Source organism: Boleophthalmus pectinirostris, unplaced genomic scaffold, assembly GCF_026225935.1.
Source record: "Boleophthalmus pectinirostris isolate CB_2022bp ecotype Guang Dong unplaced genomic scaffold, ASM2622593v1 HiC_scaffold_7, whole genome shotgun sequence".
Lineage (NCBI taxonomy): Eukaryota > Metazoa > Chordata > Actinopteri > Gobiiformes > Gobiidae > Boleophthalmus > Boleophthalmus pectinirostris.
In genome coordinates this window covers 41,539,863-41,553,804 of record NW_026571473.1, presented here as the reverse complement: position 1 = coordinate 41,553,804, position 13,942 = coordinate 41,539,863, and the positions used below count along the sequence as shown (strand labels likewise).

The following is a 13,942-nucleotide window of genomic DNA, read 5'->3' as shown; positions in this document are numbered from 1 at the left end:
CGGTTTAGACCTGGTTTAGTCCTGGTTCAGTCCCGGTTTAGACCTGGTTTAGTCCTGGTTTAGTCCTGGTTTAGTCCTGGTTCAGTCCTGGTTTAGTCCTGGTTTAGTCCTGGTTTAGACCTGGTTTAGTCCTGGTTTAGTCCTGGTTTAGTCCTGGTTTAGTCCCTCATCACAGTTTAAGTCACGGAGACGCCGTTTCCCATTTCCGTGACTTAAACCAGGACTAAACCGTCTTCAGTCCTGGTCTGGCCCTGGTCTCAGTCCCAGCCTCAGTCCTGGTCTTAGTTCTGGTTTGGTTCTGGACCTGGTTTAGTCCCGATTCAGTCGAATGAACGAACGACACACAGATTCTTCTCCTTGTACAAAATCCTCCAAATTCTCCAGAGCCTCAGCCTCAGACTCACTCAGACTTAATGAGCGGCTGATTTTCTCATAATCTCACCACTTTATTTTGACTTCGACTTTATTCTCATAAAATTATTACTTTAATGTCGAAATATTACGACTTTATTCCCGTAGCACCAGCATCATTTAATTTTTTTTTCTGAGCTTTTTTCTCCGTCGTAACAAACAAACAGAACACAACAGCACCAAGTTCACAGTTTGAGGTAAATGTGACGGTTTTTCTCTTCGGTTTCAGTTAAATTCTTATTTTTGTGGAGTGACTGAAGTTTTGTTTGTGATTTTATTTAATTTATCACTTTGTCCTAAAGTCGTTTCCTCGTCACAAACAAACCTGGAGTTGTGTTTTTTTTTTTTGTTTCATTCACACGTTTAAACTCACAAACACATTTCACACGAGCTCTTCTCTCTGACACAAAGAAAACACTCTGCTCCACCTGGTGATGTCACAGGGTGGTACAATAAGAGCTCCACCGTGTTTTTAAACTCCACAGAAGTGACGGCGCCATTTCTCCGTATTCTTGGTTTCGAGTTGTTTGTAGGTTCTCGAGACGCTGGAAACTTTCTTTTGACGTTTTCTCAGCTTCACGAAGAACTGAGCAGGACCAGTGAGGTTTCTTCATCTAGTTTGTCTTTTTTAATTTTATTTTTTTGACCGTGTTTGAGGTTAAAAAAAAAAGCACCAAGAGGAGGAGATATTACAGCCAGTTGATTGTAGTCGACTCTTTGAATGTACGAGGAGTTTCAGGACGACTGTTCTTCCTCCGCCGTCTTTTTTGTTTTGTCCTTTTTTTTTTTTTTCAGTCCTGGAGTTGTTCATCTCTCCTCAACTAAAAGTTAAAAGGAGCTGGTCACTTAAAAACTCCCACGTCATGAACATTTAGTCCAGGAGTGTCAGAGTCATTTTGTTCCGGGCGTCGAGTCCAACCGACTTTGATCCAAAGTGTCCGGATCAGAAAACTCATGTCATATAAACCCCAAAAATAACAAGAAGTTCAAATATTTGTGCAGAGAAACACAAATCTATTACAGAAATCGGTAACACTTTATAATAACTACACCTTATTTAGCCTAAATAAAGCATGAACAAAGACTTAATTAATAATGAACAAAGACTTAATTAATAATGAACAAAGACTTAATTAATAATGATTCACACTTAGTAACTACTTTATTACTACCTTAATTAGCACTTAATTTGCCTGTGCTGTAAATAGTTACTCATAATTATTTCATACTTAATTACTCATGAACTAACCATTTGAGCATTTATTAATCATTAATAAACTATGAGAATGATTTACTAATAACACAATACAATGATCATTCATGCAGCTGTTATCTGTTAGTTTAGTCTTTTTGAGAGCTTTTCTAGAGTGAAGACGAATGATCCTTTATTAAACATTTACTAAGTGTGAATCATTATTAATTAAGTCTTTGTTCATGCTTTATTAAGGCTAAATAAGGTGTAGTTATTATAAAGTGTTACCGAACTCTTTCTTTTACAAAATATTATAATATTATGAACAACCTGAAACTTTAAGAAAAATACAATTTCAACACAATGTTTGAACATGAACTTGTCTGTAAACAGGAATAAGTCAATTTTTGTTGTAAAATCCTGCACTCGGCTCCACTTTTCTCATGTTGGACATTTTTCTGATGAGGGTGTCACGGTCAACAGTCAAAACGATCGTCCTTTAAGAGCGTTTGGAAAGAGACAAGTCTTCATTTGTGCTCTGGTGGGAGGGGCCACGTACAGAGACGCTGGAGACGCTGCTGTGATAAACACCGCAGAAAATTAACACCATTTTAATAGAAAATATTATTAAAATATTTTAGTAGAAAATCAACCGAGGGCCACATTAAAGGTCTTGAAGGGCCGAATCTGGCCCCCGGGCCGTATGTTTGACACTCTGGTTTAGAGCTTTGGAGGCGTAGACAGATGAATAATCTCTGTTCACGTTTACGTCCCAAAAACTGGAAGATGTTTGGAAACATGCGACGACAACTTCCGGCGGGTTCTGTTCACAGTTGAAAGTCTAAATCACAGGTGTCAAACATACGGCCCGGGGGCCAGATCCGGCCCTCCAACACCTTTAATCTGGCCCTCGGCTCATTTTCTACTAAAATAGTTGAATGATATTTTTTATTAAAATGTTGTTAATTTTCTGTGGTGTTTATCACAGCAGCGTCTCCAGCGTCTCTGTACGTGGCCCCTCCCACCAGAGCAGCACAAATGAAGACTTGTCTCTTTCCAAACGCTCTTAAAGGACGATCGTTTTGACTGTTGACCGTGACACCCTCATCAGAAAAATGTCCAACATGAGAAAAGTGGAGCCGAGTGCAGGATTTTACAACAAAAATTGACTTATTCTGTTTACAGACAAGTTCATGTTCAAACTTTGTGTTGAAATTGTATTTTTCTTAAAGTTTCAGGTTGTTCATAATATTATAATATTTAGTAAAAGAAAGAGTTCATCAATTAAAAAAGATTTGTGTAATAGATTTGTGTTTCTCTGCACATATATTTGAACTTCTTGTTATTTTTGGGGTTTATATGACATGAGTTTTCTGATCCGGACACTTTGGATCAAAGTCGGTTGGACACGACGCCCAGAACAAGATGAGTTTGACACTCCTGGACTAAAGTCTGACAAAATCTATGAAAAAAAATAGAAAATGTCCCAGTTTTTCAAAAGAGACTTAACCAGAAAGTTTCAATTGACCATTTCGTAGTGAAGTTCTGTTTATACGTAGTTACGGTTTTTGGGCATGTGTCTGTCGCTTTACTCGACTAAACTCTCGGTCTCTGGATCGTCCACAGCTCCGTCAGGTCTCCGTGCTCCTCCCACCTCCAACGACTTTTACCGAAGAAGCTGTAACGACGTTTATATGACGACGCCTGAACAGAAAACTCAAAAGTGTCATCGCGTCTTCACTTTTTATTCCAGGTTTAGTCGAGTGTTTTCAGGAGTAAATCTGCAGAAGTGTGTGGACTTGGATTCGTCTTTGGACAAACAGCAAACGTGAAACCGGAGTTTTCCAGAATCTCCACTCTAGTCGGAGTTTTTAGAAAGATTCGTTTTCAGAGGCGAATTCTCCGTTTGTGTGTAAACGACGTGAACAAACGAAGGGAAATGTCTCCGTTTTTAAAAACACCCGTGTCCGTGTAAACGGGGCCTGAATCAAGGCTAATAAAGGAAACAAGAAGATAAAAACATGAGCAGTTTAGATTTGGGAAGCATCAGTGGTTAATTCGGTGATTTGTAGTCGTCTTTGTAAATATTGTTTTCTGATAAAGCTTTTCCAGGATGACTGTTGAAAGGATTGAAATTAAAAAAGTATTTATTTTGGTTTAGATTTGGAGAAGTTTGCTCTGTGAATATCATATCTGCGAAGAAGTACAAAGAAACAAATGAGTTTTTCAGTGTTTACATTTCGTCTTGTGCAGCGAGTCAGGACGTTTTTCTTCTCTGAGGTTTACGGAAAAGGAGCCGTCCACGTGAAAACTCCCACTTCATGACATCACAGGGTGGAGCAGAGCGTTTGGAGCTTTGCAGATGTAAACACACGAAATAATAAATAATAATAAAGAGTCAATCAAACATGTGAATGAAACAAACACGACTCCAGCTCTGTTTTTGACGACGGACATTAGAACACGACTTAAAATTCACAGGGATCCATTTCTGGTCATAAAGGACCTTCAAGTTCTTGTGCCAAAAAGTAAATTAAAACACCAAATCAAATCGGTATCGCAAACACAAAACCGTGAACACATATCGATTCTTTTCCTCGTATCGTGCAGCTCGACTCCATAAGATCGACACATCTTTTTTTTTTTTTTTTTTTACAGTAAGTTTTAAGTTTCGCTCTAAAGTTCTGACACATGCACGACTCGGCCAAAGTCCAGGCTCAAGACGACGACGACGACGAACGACAAATCTGAGGTCTGCGGGGTCAGAGGTCACTTCAGAAGACGCCATAAACGCTCGCAGATTGAACAGAGGAGCAGCGTCCACGTTTACATGAGGGTTTTTAATTCTGAGTTCAATATTTCTGAATTCAAATCTTCTCGTTGTTGTTTTCGTGTTAAACCGGTGAAATGTTTTTTTTATTTAACGTGTGTGAGCGTCTGGAGGTGGGGAAGCGTCTGATTGGGTTTTCTTTTTCATCATTTTCATAAGGACTGAAGTGTTTACATGGACTTTTTAAATCAGAATTCATTTTGATTCAGAATTAAATGATTTTGATTCAGAATTAAATCTCTCGTGCGGCGTGTGGCGTGCGTCAGATGCCCTCCCAGAAGCGGTGATCTGTCGGTGTCGAGGCGGGAGGACGGAGCTCATCACGGAGAAAAATAAATAAATAAACGTATTTGTGGATTTGACGTTTCGGAGACTCGCTCTGCGCCGTCCAAACGCTGAACACTGCGAGTTTCACTGTTGACAAAAGCGTGCGTTTCATGCTGGGAATTATTTTGGTCGGCGGCAAGAAACACTAATTGAACATGACGGACGGAGCGAGAAAACACGTAAAGAGTATTGATCCTGGTTATTTCTCCACTCTAACGGCAGACGACCCAAGACCATTTGACCAGAAATTGGTCATAAACATCGACGGACGACAAATCACCCTTTTCAACAGAACCTGGACCAAACCAAACTTCTGGTCAGAATCTCCAACTACCTGGACAAATATTCACTTGGGCGACATCCACAATCACAGAGCAAAAAGTGGAGTGTTAAAATCGACCCTCACAGAATCAATTTGAACATTTTCTCAGTGTTTATCTGAGTCACTCTGTTCTAGAGTTAATTTAACATTTTTGGAAATGTTCATGAAGTAACGCTGGACCAAACTTCCTGTTTAACTCTGAAATCTAGAGTTATATTCATGTTTTGAGAGTAAACAGATAACACTTTGTAGAGTTATCCTGATTTAACTAAACAACACGCAGAGGTGTTTTATTTTATTTTTTACTTTATTTTAGTTCATTAAAGGTGAAATTATGGACAAAACTGGTTCAAACTGGTTCTTCTCTCACAAGAGTTTGAAGTGGTGAATGGGAGGAGCCAAAGTAACACTAAGAGAAGTTGAATTAACCTCAACCACATCAACTCTGGCAAATCACCCCAACTCGAACCCCCATTTAACTTTCAAATAGTTAAAATAACACTTTTGGTGTTAAAAACTCTGAAATAATTTACCCTAAAATTTTAACCCTCCAGTTTTTGCTGTGCACTTGGTGGAAACTCCTGGGTCATTCACAACAGAAAAGATGAAAACCTCCAAGAGTCTGGATGTGTTGTTGAACTTGTTGGAGTCCACGGTTTGTTAGGATCTTCTACGTTTGCTCTGCGGATGTTTGAAATAGGGATGGGCAAGATTAATCGATTAATCGATAATTGATCCTTAAGAATTTCATGGATTATGTTAATTTTAATGGACAAACTGAATGTATGTGTGTGTGTCGTGACCAAACAGGTGTGTACATGTGTCTCTGCATCAGAAGGAGCGAGACACAAACAGTGGGTCAGTCTGTAACGAACCGAAGCACAAATGTGGATTTAACCAGGATTTGTAGAAGAAATTCCACACTTTCTGTTGCGTTGGGACAAGTGTGAGTCCATGTGCACAGTGGATAAAGCAGCACATATGTTTCTGTGTCCAGTGGGAAAAAGTTTTTCCAGGTGAGAGTCGCTCAATGTGGATGACGAGGCCCCGCCCCCCTCCCCCCGTACGCTGTTCCTGGTTTTGACAAACACAAATCTGGTCACACTGACCTGTATTCACCTGAGTCATGTCTTTTAATCCAACACAAGTTGAACCACATCAGCGACACAAGAGCTGGAGTTTTATCTTCACTTAGTTTATGTAAATTAGTGATGTGGTTTTAAGTTTTGTTTCTGTGAGATTTGAACAAAACTGAATTAAACACATTATAATGTCAAACAGCTGATGTGGCTCTAGAGTCGTTATGTTTATATGTCGTAAAGTTGAATTTATTGATGCAGATTAGTGCAGATAGTAATAATAATGATGATCATTTTAATATAAACGTTCATGATTAATCGATTGTTAATTCTTCCGACGATCGATTAAGAAAATTTCATCGAATGCCCGTCACTAGTTTGAAAGTCGTTTAATTCATTCAGAATATGAAAAAGACATTTTCCTTCTTCCGTGCTTCTATTTGTGCGTCCGATAATGCGGCAGGAATTTACCATTATCAAGGATAAATACGCGAGGTTACACACTGTGTTTGACGCTACCGTGTTTCTTGCCTCCGACCAAAATATTTCCCAGCAGCAACGCGGGCTTTTAAAAACAATGACGCCAGCTCAAACTCGCCTGTAAATATCCTGAAAAATACTGAGCTCTAAATTGACCTTTGAACTTATTCGTCAGCTCCTGTTCTCTGCTTTTGTATCATGAGACTAAAATAAGTTTTCGTGCAAAGACAAAAAGTCCAAAAACAGTATGTGTTCTGTTTGTGATTTAGTTCATAAATATATTTTATTTTAAAATCCAAACTCTGGCCTCGTTCTTTTTGTTGTGTCTCAGCTCAGAGTCTGAACACATGAAATAAATAAAACCTTTGAATTCAGTTAAACGTCAGTGATGTTTAAAGTGAGAGTATTTGTGTGTTTTTATTCAGACTGTACCGTTCTGTGTGAAGTCACTCGTGTCAAACTGTTTCTCGGTGTAAAAGTGTCGCCGCTCGATCCTGATCAGAAATAAATCCAAAACTCTTCTGGATCATTTAAACAAACTCATCACGACTCGAGTTTTTTTCTTATAACAGATGAAAGTCTGGACAAAATCAAACAAATAATGATCATGGGTCAGTCCGTGTGAAATCAGATGTTTTCAAGAAATCTCCTCCAAGATCCGTCTCAGATTTGGCTGAAAATTTTTTTAAAAAGAATTCTAAAATCACCAAATGAAAGAATCTCAAATTTTAGCTCAGTCCCTTGAATCGTTCCTGAGTTTTGACCGTCACAAACAAAGTACCACAAATAATCTCCAACTGTCTTCACTTAGAACAAACAAATACTGTTTAAGTTTATTAAAGATAATTTAAGTTTTGTATCAGGTGGAAAAGTCCCTGAGCTCCACCAAAAATGACCCACAAGACTCATTTTCAAAAATTCCGTTTGAAATGAAGGAAGTTAATAGTCAATGTTTTTATGACTTTAAAATAATCTGAATCTGACAAAGTTTCTCTGGTACAAGTTTGATCAACATCGAACTGTGTCACATGAGGAACCGAAGCTCTAAAAAAGGAGCCAAAAAGATCAAACCTGGACTGAGACTCGACACCGTCCACATGAAAACTCAGAACAGTGAGAGATTTGTGTCAAAAATGTTCATTCTGTCAAATATTCAGGTTCAGTTTGTAAAGATCTGCTTGGAGGAAATAGATCTTGGAGCTCAAAAACTTGAAAAAAAATTGAGTGACAACCAAACCAAGAATCTACAATAACTCAAATGTTCAGTTTCCTAGTTCCTAGTTCTATTGTTGATGAAGTTCTGGTCTCAAACATGTTTATACTTTAATGTTTCAGAAAAAGTGAACATGGCCCCAACATTTCACCGCCAAAACTCAGGAACAACTCGAGGGACTGAGATAAAATTTGAGATTCTTTCACTTGGTCATTTTTGGAAATATTTTCAGCCAAATCTGAGACGGATCATGGGGGGGGGGGGGGGGGGCTGATTTCACACAGATTGACCCACATGTCGGTTTCTGCCTTTGGCCTTTACACGAAAACTTATTTTAGACTCATGACACAAAGACACAGGAGCTGACGAATCATCTCGTCTCTGCTCCCTCTGCGTTCATGATGTTCATGATGTTCATGATGTTCATGATGTTCATGATGTTCATGATGTTCGTGGCGTTCGTGGCGTTCGTGGCGTTCATGGCGTCCTGCGCGTTATTCGTTGGCTCCGCCCCCGTAGAACCCGGCGCCGCTGGAGTCGTTGGACGTGTCGGCTCCGTCGCGCTCACTCCTCGTGGGCATCACGCGGCGTTTTTTGGGCGTGGCCTGACCCGTGTGCACGGCCATGTGTAAGCGCACGTGCTCTTTGCGCGTGAAGCTCTTGTCGCAGTACGGGCAGCTGTACGGCCGCTCGCCCGTGTGCAGCTTCATGTGGCGCAGCAGCGTCCTCTTGATGGGGAAACGAGCGTCGCACTCGGAGCAGCTGAACGGTTTCTCGCCCGTGTGCTGCGCCATGTGCGAGCGCAGGTTCCCCTTCTGCGTGAAGCCGCGGTTGCACACGGGGCAGCTGTACGGTTTCTCGTGCATGTGCATGGCCATGTGCAGCTTGAGCGAGCCGTTGCGCGTGAACGTTCGGGCGCAGACGGGGCAGCTGATGGGTTTGTCTCCTCCGTGCACCTCCAGCATGTGCGTCTGCAGATCCTCCTTCAGGTCGAACTCCTGGTCGCACTCGGGGCACTTGGGCTGCCTGGCGGCGGGCGTCCTGTTGGGGTTCTGCCCGCTGCGCTCCAGCGCCTGCATGTACACCTGACTGAAGTAGTCCACCTCGGGCTCGGCCTCGCCGCGCCGGAACGAGCTGCTGCACGGCGCCTCCCAGTCGTCCTCGTGGTCCGTGTGCTCGCCGTCCTCGTCGTTCTTCCCGGAGAAGAAGCTGAAGTCCTGCAGCTGCTCCTCTTCCTCCTGTTTGATGAACTCTTCTTTGATGATGGTCGTCTGAGTGTCATTTTCATCGTACCCGCGACACTCCTCCTCCTCTTCCTCTTCTTCTTCTGTGGCAGATTTCACCTTCACGTCTGTAAAAACACAAAAATGAGTCAACGACAGAATGTTCAAAACTCTGGAACTGAGACAAGTGGAGGCAAAATGAAGCTCACATATTTACAGTGATTCACGAATGAGCAGATCAACAGCTGATGGTTTTATCACATAACAAGAAAAATGACTCAATAAACTACTACTACTACTATTATTACTACTACTATTACTACTACTACTACTACATTGAAAATGTTACCAGTTTTAATAATCTTAAATTCCTTTTTAAGTGTTTTAACTGTGATACTGATTTCAGAACTTGTCAGGACCATAAACTGTTCACACACAGAGTGAAAACCAGACGAGCGGCTCGTGGTAAATGTGTTTTTATGTTCAGGACAAACTCTGAGTCAGACTCTGGAACTGGAAACCAACAACAACAAATGTAAATGTAAATTATTGTATGTTTCCAATCAAAAATGCATGAATTTAAAATGCACTGTACATATTTGATCTGTGTGTAACTTCTGTTTTTTATATTTTTTATGGACAGATGTTGAAAACTTGACACTTGAGCTAAAACACTCAAAACATCTGGTTTGTCTAATGCAGTGGTGCTCAATACGTCGATCTCGATCTACCAGTCGATCTCCAAGGTCGTGTGTGTAGATCTCCGTGTCTCGTCTTGGACTCGCGTTTGGACTCGGTCTTGTCTCTCACTCGAGGTCTGACACTCCACAAGTGTGATCATATTTCATTGCTGTTGGTAATAAACTTGTAGCGGGTGCAGGAGCGTGTGGGGCGTCTCAGTGCAGCCTGTGCGCTCATTTGAAACCCGCGGAGACTCTACGGCGCATCACAAACACACACGCTCCCTATGCACGGCTCGTCTGCGACAGCGTGTGCCCTCGTGTACCAGCGTGCATCACAGGGCAGGTTCAACTTCCTAAACATCCTACCTGTCCATCTGCCTCACGTCAGCACGCCGCCCCTCGCCTTTTCACGCTCTCGCTCCTTCCTGCGTACAGCCAACACAAGCCCCTCCCACAGTGCGGCTGATTAGAAGAGCAAGACCAAACGTGAAGCAAAAACCAGTCTAAATTTGTGTTCCAGTGTTGGCACAAAGCAGGTCTACAGCATAGAGCGGATCTACTGCCACATTTGGCTGAAGTTTGTCTAACAAAAGTGACAAATGCATCTGTGTTTGTCACGATGTGCGTTTGGTTTGGTAAACGTGCAGAGGCTGGTAAATATCACTGCAAAACCAGAAAAGAATGAAACTCCAGTTTGGAACTTTAAAAAACAGATTTAAAAATCTTCCTTCACTTTTTTCACAGTTTTGTGTAAAGTGCCAGAGGAAGTTCTTTTAAAGAAGAGGTTCTCAAACTGTGGGGGAGGGTCCAGAAAAGGGCCACAGAGTGTTTCAGTGCAGTTTGCTTGGCTTTGTATTAGGTCGATCATTATGACTTGGTCATTTTGTAAGTAGATCACATGATGAAAAAGTGTGAACATCTCTGACCTAATGCAACTGTGATGTCCTTAAGAAACAAAAGTAAATAAATAAATAAATGAGTAAATGACGACCACTACTGAACTCTTCCTGTAAAACTGTAGTTTCATTCATTCATTGTGGTTAAAGCTGCGCGTGAGGAAGATGAAGAGGAGGAGGAGGAGGAGGTCACAGAATGAGGTCAGACTCAGACTCAGACAAACCCGTGAGCAGAAGTGGCTCAGAGCTCAGAGTCTCTCCCGTGCTGAAATAACCCGTGTTAGAGCTTTAGCTCCAGACCTGAGGGCGCGTGCGGCCGCGGGACGTCGGCGCGTGAGCCCGGAGAGCGCAGCTCCTCCGCGGCTCCGGTCTGCAGGAGGAGCCGCGGGGTCCTCGGCTCCCTCCTGCGGCTCTCCTCTCGTTTGGAGCGCCACAGTTCCTCCTCGTACTCCGCCACGGTTCTCTCGAACAGCGCGCAGATCTCCTCCGCCGCCGCGCTGAGCCGCTCCGTCACCAGCGCGCGGAAAATCTGACCCTTATCCGACATTTCTGCACAAAGTGGCTTTAGCTTTAGCCCGGAGCTAACGCTGCCTTTGTGTCGCTCCACTTCCGCCGCGGAGCCGAGCCCGCGCCCCCCGCTGGACGGAGGAAGCTACTACAACAACAAAACCCAAAGCAAATAAAAGCCTTACTTTAACCCTCTCCAGGCAGGTGTGGCAGATTTGCAACAGCTAAATTCCAATTACCTACTTACTCCTTATATCCATATTTTATTACCTTTTTTTTACTCAGGAGCCGTTTCTCCCATCCAGGCTGATAAACGTGGATGATGCAGACTGTGCAAGAACGACTACACGCAAACGGCCAGAAGTGCAAAATACTTTTTTTTTGCTTACAAAGGATAAAAAAGTCAGGATTGTATATTACTACCCCATATGATAATTTTCCCCAAATATCAGATTTTTCCTGATACTAAAAATTAATTTGAGCCTGAGAGGGTTAAAAAAAAATCTCATTAGGCCCGAGCGCCGAAGGCCGGCGAAGGGCCTATTAGTATCGCAAAGCGATGCTCCAAGTGGCCGAAAAATGGAATGGCGCGATGTGACTCGCCCGTAGTGACCAGGGACCCTCGCCATCACGTAGCAATGCGCCTGAGGTTTCCGAAAACGTATAGTTTGTCGGCCAAAAAAAAGCGGAACATTGTTCTCGTACCGGAATATTATTCTTTCTTTCTTTCTTTCCTTCTTTCTTTCTTTCTTTCTTCTTATTATTTTCCTCCTAACCAACTCACCCATTTTTCACCCACTAAACAATGACGAAAAGTCCTGAAATTTTGCCATCTGGTAAAACTCGCGCTTCCCTACGTTTTGGCTATTTCCATTTTCCAAAAATAAATAAAATGGCTCGTCAGCGCCACCAAACGACTCAAAAATGCATTAGGGAATACGAATGACACAAAAATAAACTTGTGGGGGGTGCTCTGGGAGTATGGGGTCCGGTCCCTGTATGACCGGAGCAGGAGCTGTGTTCATTGCCGGCAGTAAGTCAGACCTGTTCCCGGTGCATGTTGGACTCCGCCAGGGCTGCCCTTTGTCACCGGTTCTGTTCATTGTGTTTATGGACAGAATTTCTAGGCGCAGTCAGGGGTCGGAGGGGGTCCAGTTTGGGGACCACAGGATTTCATCTCTGCTGTTTGCGGACGATGTTGTTCTGTTGGCTTCATGGAACCAGGACCTGCAATGTGCACTGGGGCGGTTTGCAGCCGAGTGTGAAGTTGCTGGGATGAAGATCAGCTCTTCTAAGTCTGAGGCCATGGTTCTTGATCGGAAAAAGGTGGCTTGCCCTCTTCAGGTGGGTGGAGAGTCTCTGCCTCAAGTGGAGGAGTTCAAGTATCTCGGGGTCTTGTTCACGAGTGAGGGAAGGACGGAGCGTGAGATTGACAGGTGGATCGGTGCAGCTTCGGCAGTGATGCGGTCGCTGTATCAGACCGTTGTGGTGAAGAGGAGCTGAGCCGAAAGGTGAAGCTCTCGATTTACCGGTCAGTCTTTGTTCCTACTCTCACCTCTGGTCATGAGCTCTGGGTAGTGACCGAAAGGACGAGATCGCGGATACAAGCGCTCGAAATGAGTTTCCTCCGCAGGGTGGCTGGGCGCTCCCTTAGAGATAGGGTGAGGAGCTCAGTCACACGGGAGGAGCTCGGAGTAGAGCCGCTGCTCCTCCACGTCGAGAGGAGCCAGTTGAGGCTCGGGCATCTGTTCCGGATGCCTCCTGGGCGTCTCCCTCGGGAGGTGTTCCGGGCATGTCCCACCGGGAGGAGGCCCCGGGGAAGACCCAGGACACGCTGGAGGGACTATGTCTCTCGGCTGGCCTGGGATACCTCGGGGTCCCCCCGGAGGAGCTGGAGGACGTGTCTGGGGTGAAGGAAGTCTGGGAGTCCCTGCTTAGGCTGCTGCCCCCGCGACCCGGCCCCGGATAAGCGGACGAAAATGGATGGATGGATGCCAAATTTTGAAAATTGCTGAGTTAGATTAAGATTTTTAGGGCTAGTGTTGGGGCTATGGTTAGGATTATGATTAGGGTAAGGTTTGAGTTTAGGCTTAAACCTTTAGTTTAGGGTCAATGTGAGGCGCGGCGTTTGCGGGGCGCGGCGTTTGCGGGGCGCGGCGTTTGCGGGGCGCGGCGTTTGCGGGCGCGGCGTTTGCGGGGCGCGCGTTTGCGGCGTTTGCGGGCGCGCGTTTGCGGAGCGCGGCGCAAGCACGCGCGAGGGCCGATCATTGCCACTTGCGGCTATATATATATATATATTTTTTTTTTTTTTTACCAAGGCGCAAACCCATGGTTAAATTGTCAGTCAGTAGTTAAAGTTTGGGACACACCATTATAATGTGTTTCCTTGCATCCAAAACTCCAGAGAATCAAAAGGAAAGGGAAGAATCTAAAGTGGAGCAAAGTGAGTTTTCTTCTGGGTATTTACCCTGAACAAACCTTCTCAAAAGAACTTCACATTCCTTGGCTAAGGTTCCGTTCAGTGATTTAACTCAGAAGAAACTCCCTCACATTACCCCAGGTCTTAAACATCCTGGATTTTCCCCCCTCTTTTTTTATTTCCCCCCGAAAACAGACAGAATGGGGACGTGAAGAAGTTTAACACTGGCCAAAGAGACTTAAGCAACAAGAAGTACACAGAAGGTTTTCCTCCTTTGGTTCATCCCAAACGATTACTGCTTCTTGGATCGCAGTTTGATCATTGCAGATGTTTGGTTCATCTGTTGATGTTACTGGATTT

The 13,942-nt window shown here is 43.6% G+C and overlaps 1 protein-coding gene across 1 annotated transcript; it reads right to left on the bottom strand.

The window, feature by feature from the left end:
* Positions 1 to 3,732: 3,732 nt before the first annotated feature.
* LOC129412070 (zinc finger protein 771-like) lies at positions 3,733 to 11,575 on the bottom strand. Its single transcript, XM_055164953.1, has 3 exons — positions 11,434 to 11,575; positions 10,957 to 11,311; positions 3,733 to 9,205 (listed from the first exon to the last, which is right to left on the bottom strand). Exons 2-3 carry the CDS (start codon positions 11,201 to 11,203, stop codon positions 8,349 to 8,351), a joined length of 1,104 nt encoding a protein of 367 aa, XP_055020928.1. The 5' UTR covers positions 11,204 to 11,311; positions 11,434 to 11,575; the 3' UTR covers positions 3,733 to 8,348.
* Positions 11,576 to 13,942: the final 2,367 nt, after the last annotated feature.

What these genes read in the sequence shown, in the direction of transcription:
- LOC129412070 (XM_055164953.1), bottom strand. Translation starts at nt 11,203, where the DNA reads ATGTCGGATAAGGGTCAGATTTTCCGCGCGCTGGTGACGGAGCGGCTC. An exon ending in GCGGCCGCACGCGCCCTCAG is followed by an intron (nt 9,206 to 10,956) that starts GTCTGGAGCTAA and finishes GTGTTTTTACAG; the next exon opens with ACGTGAAGGTGAAATCTGCC.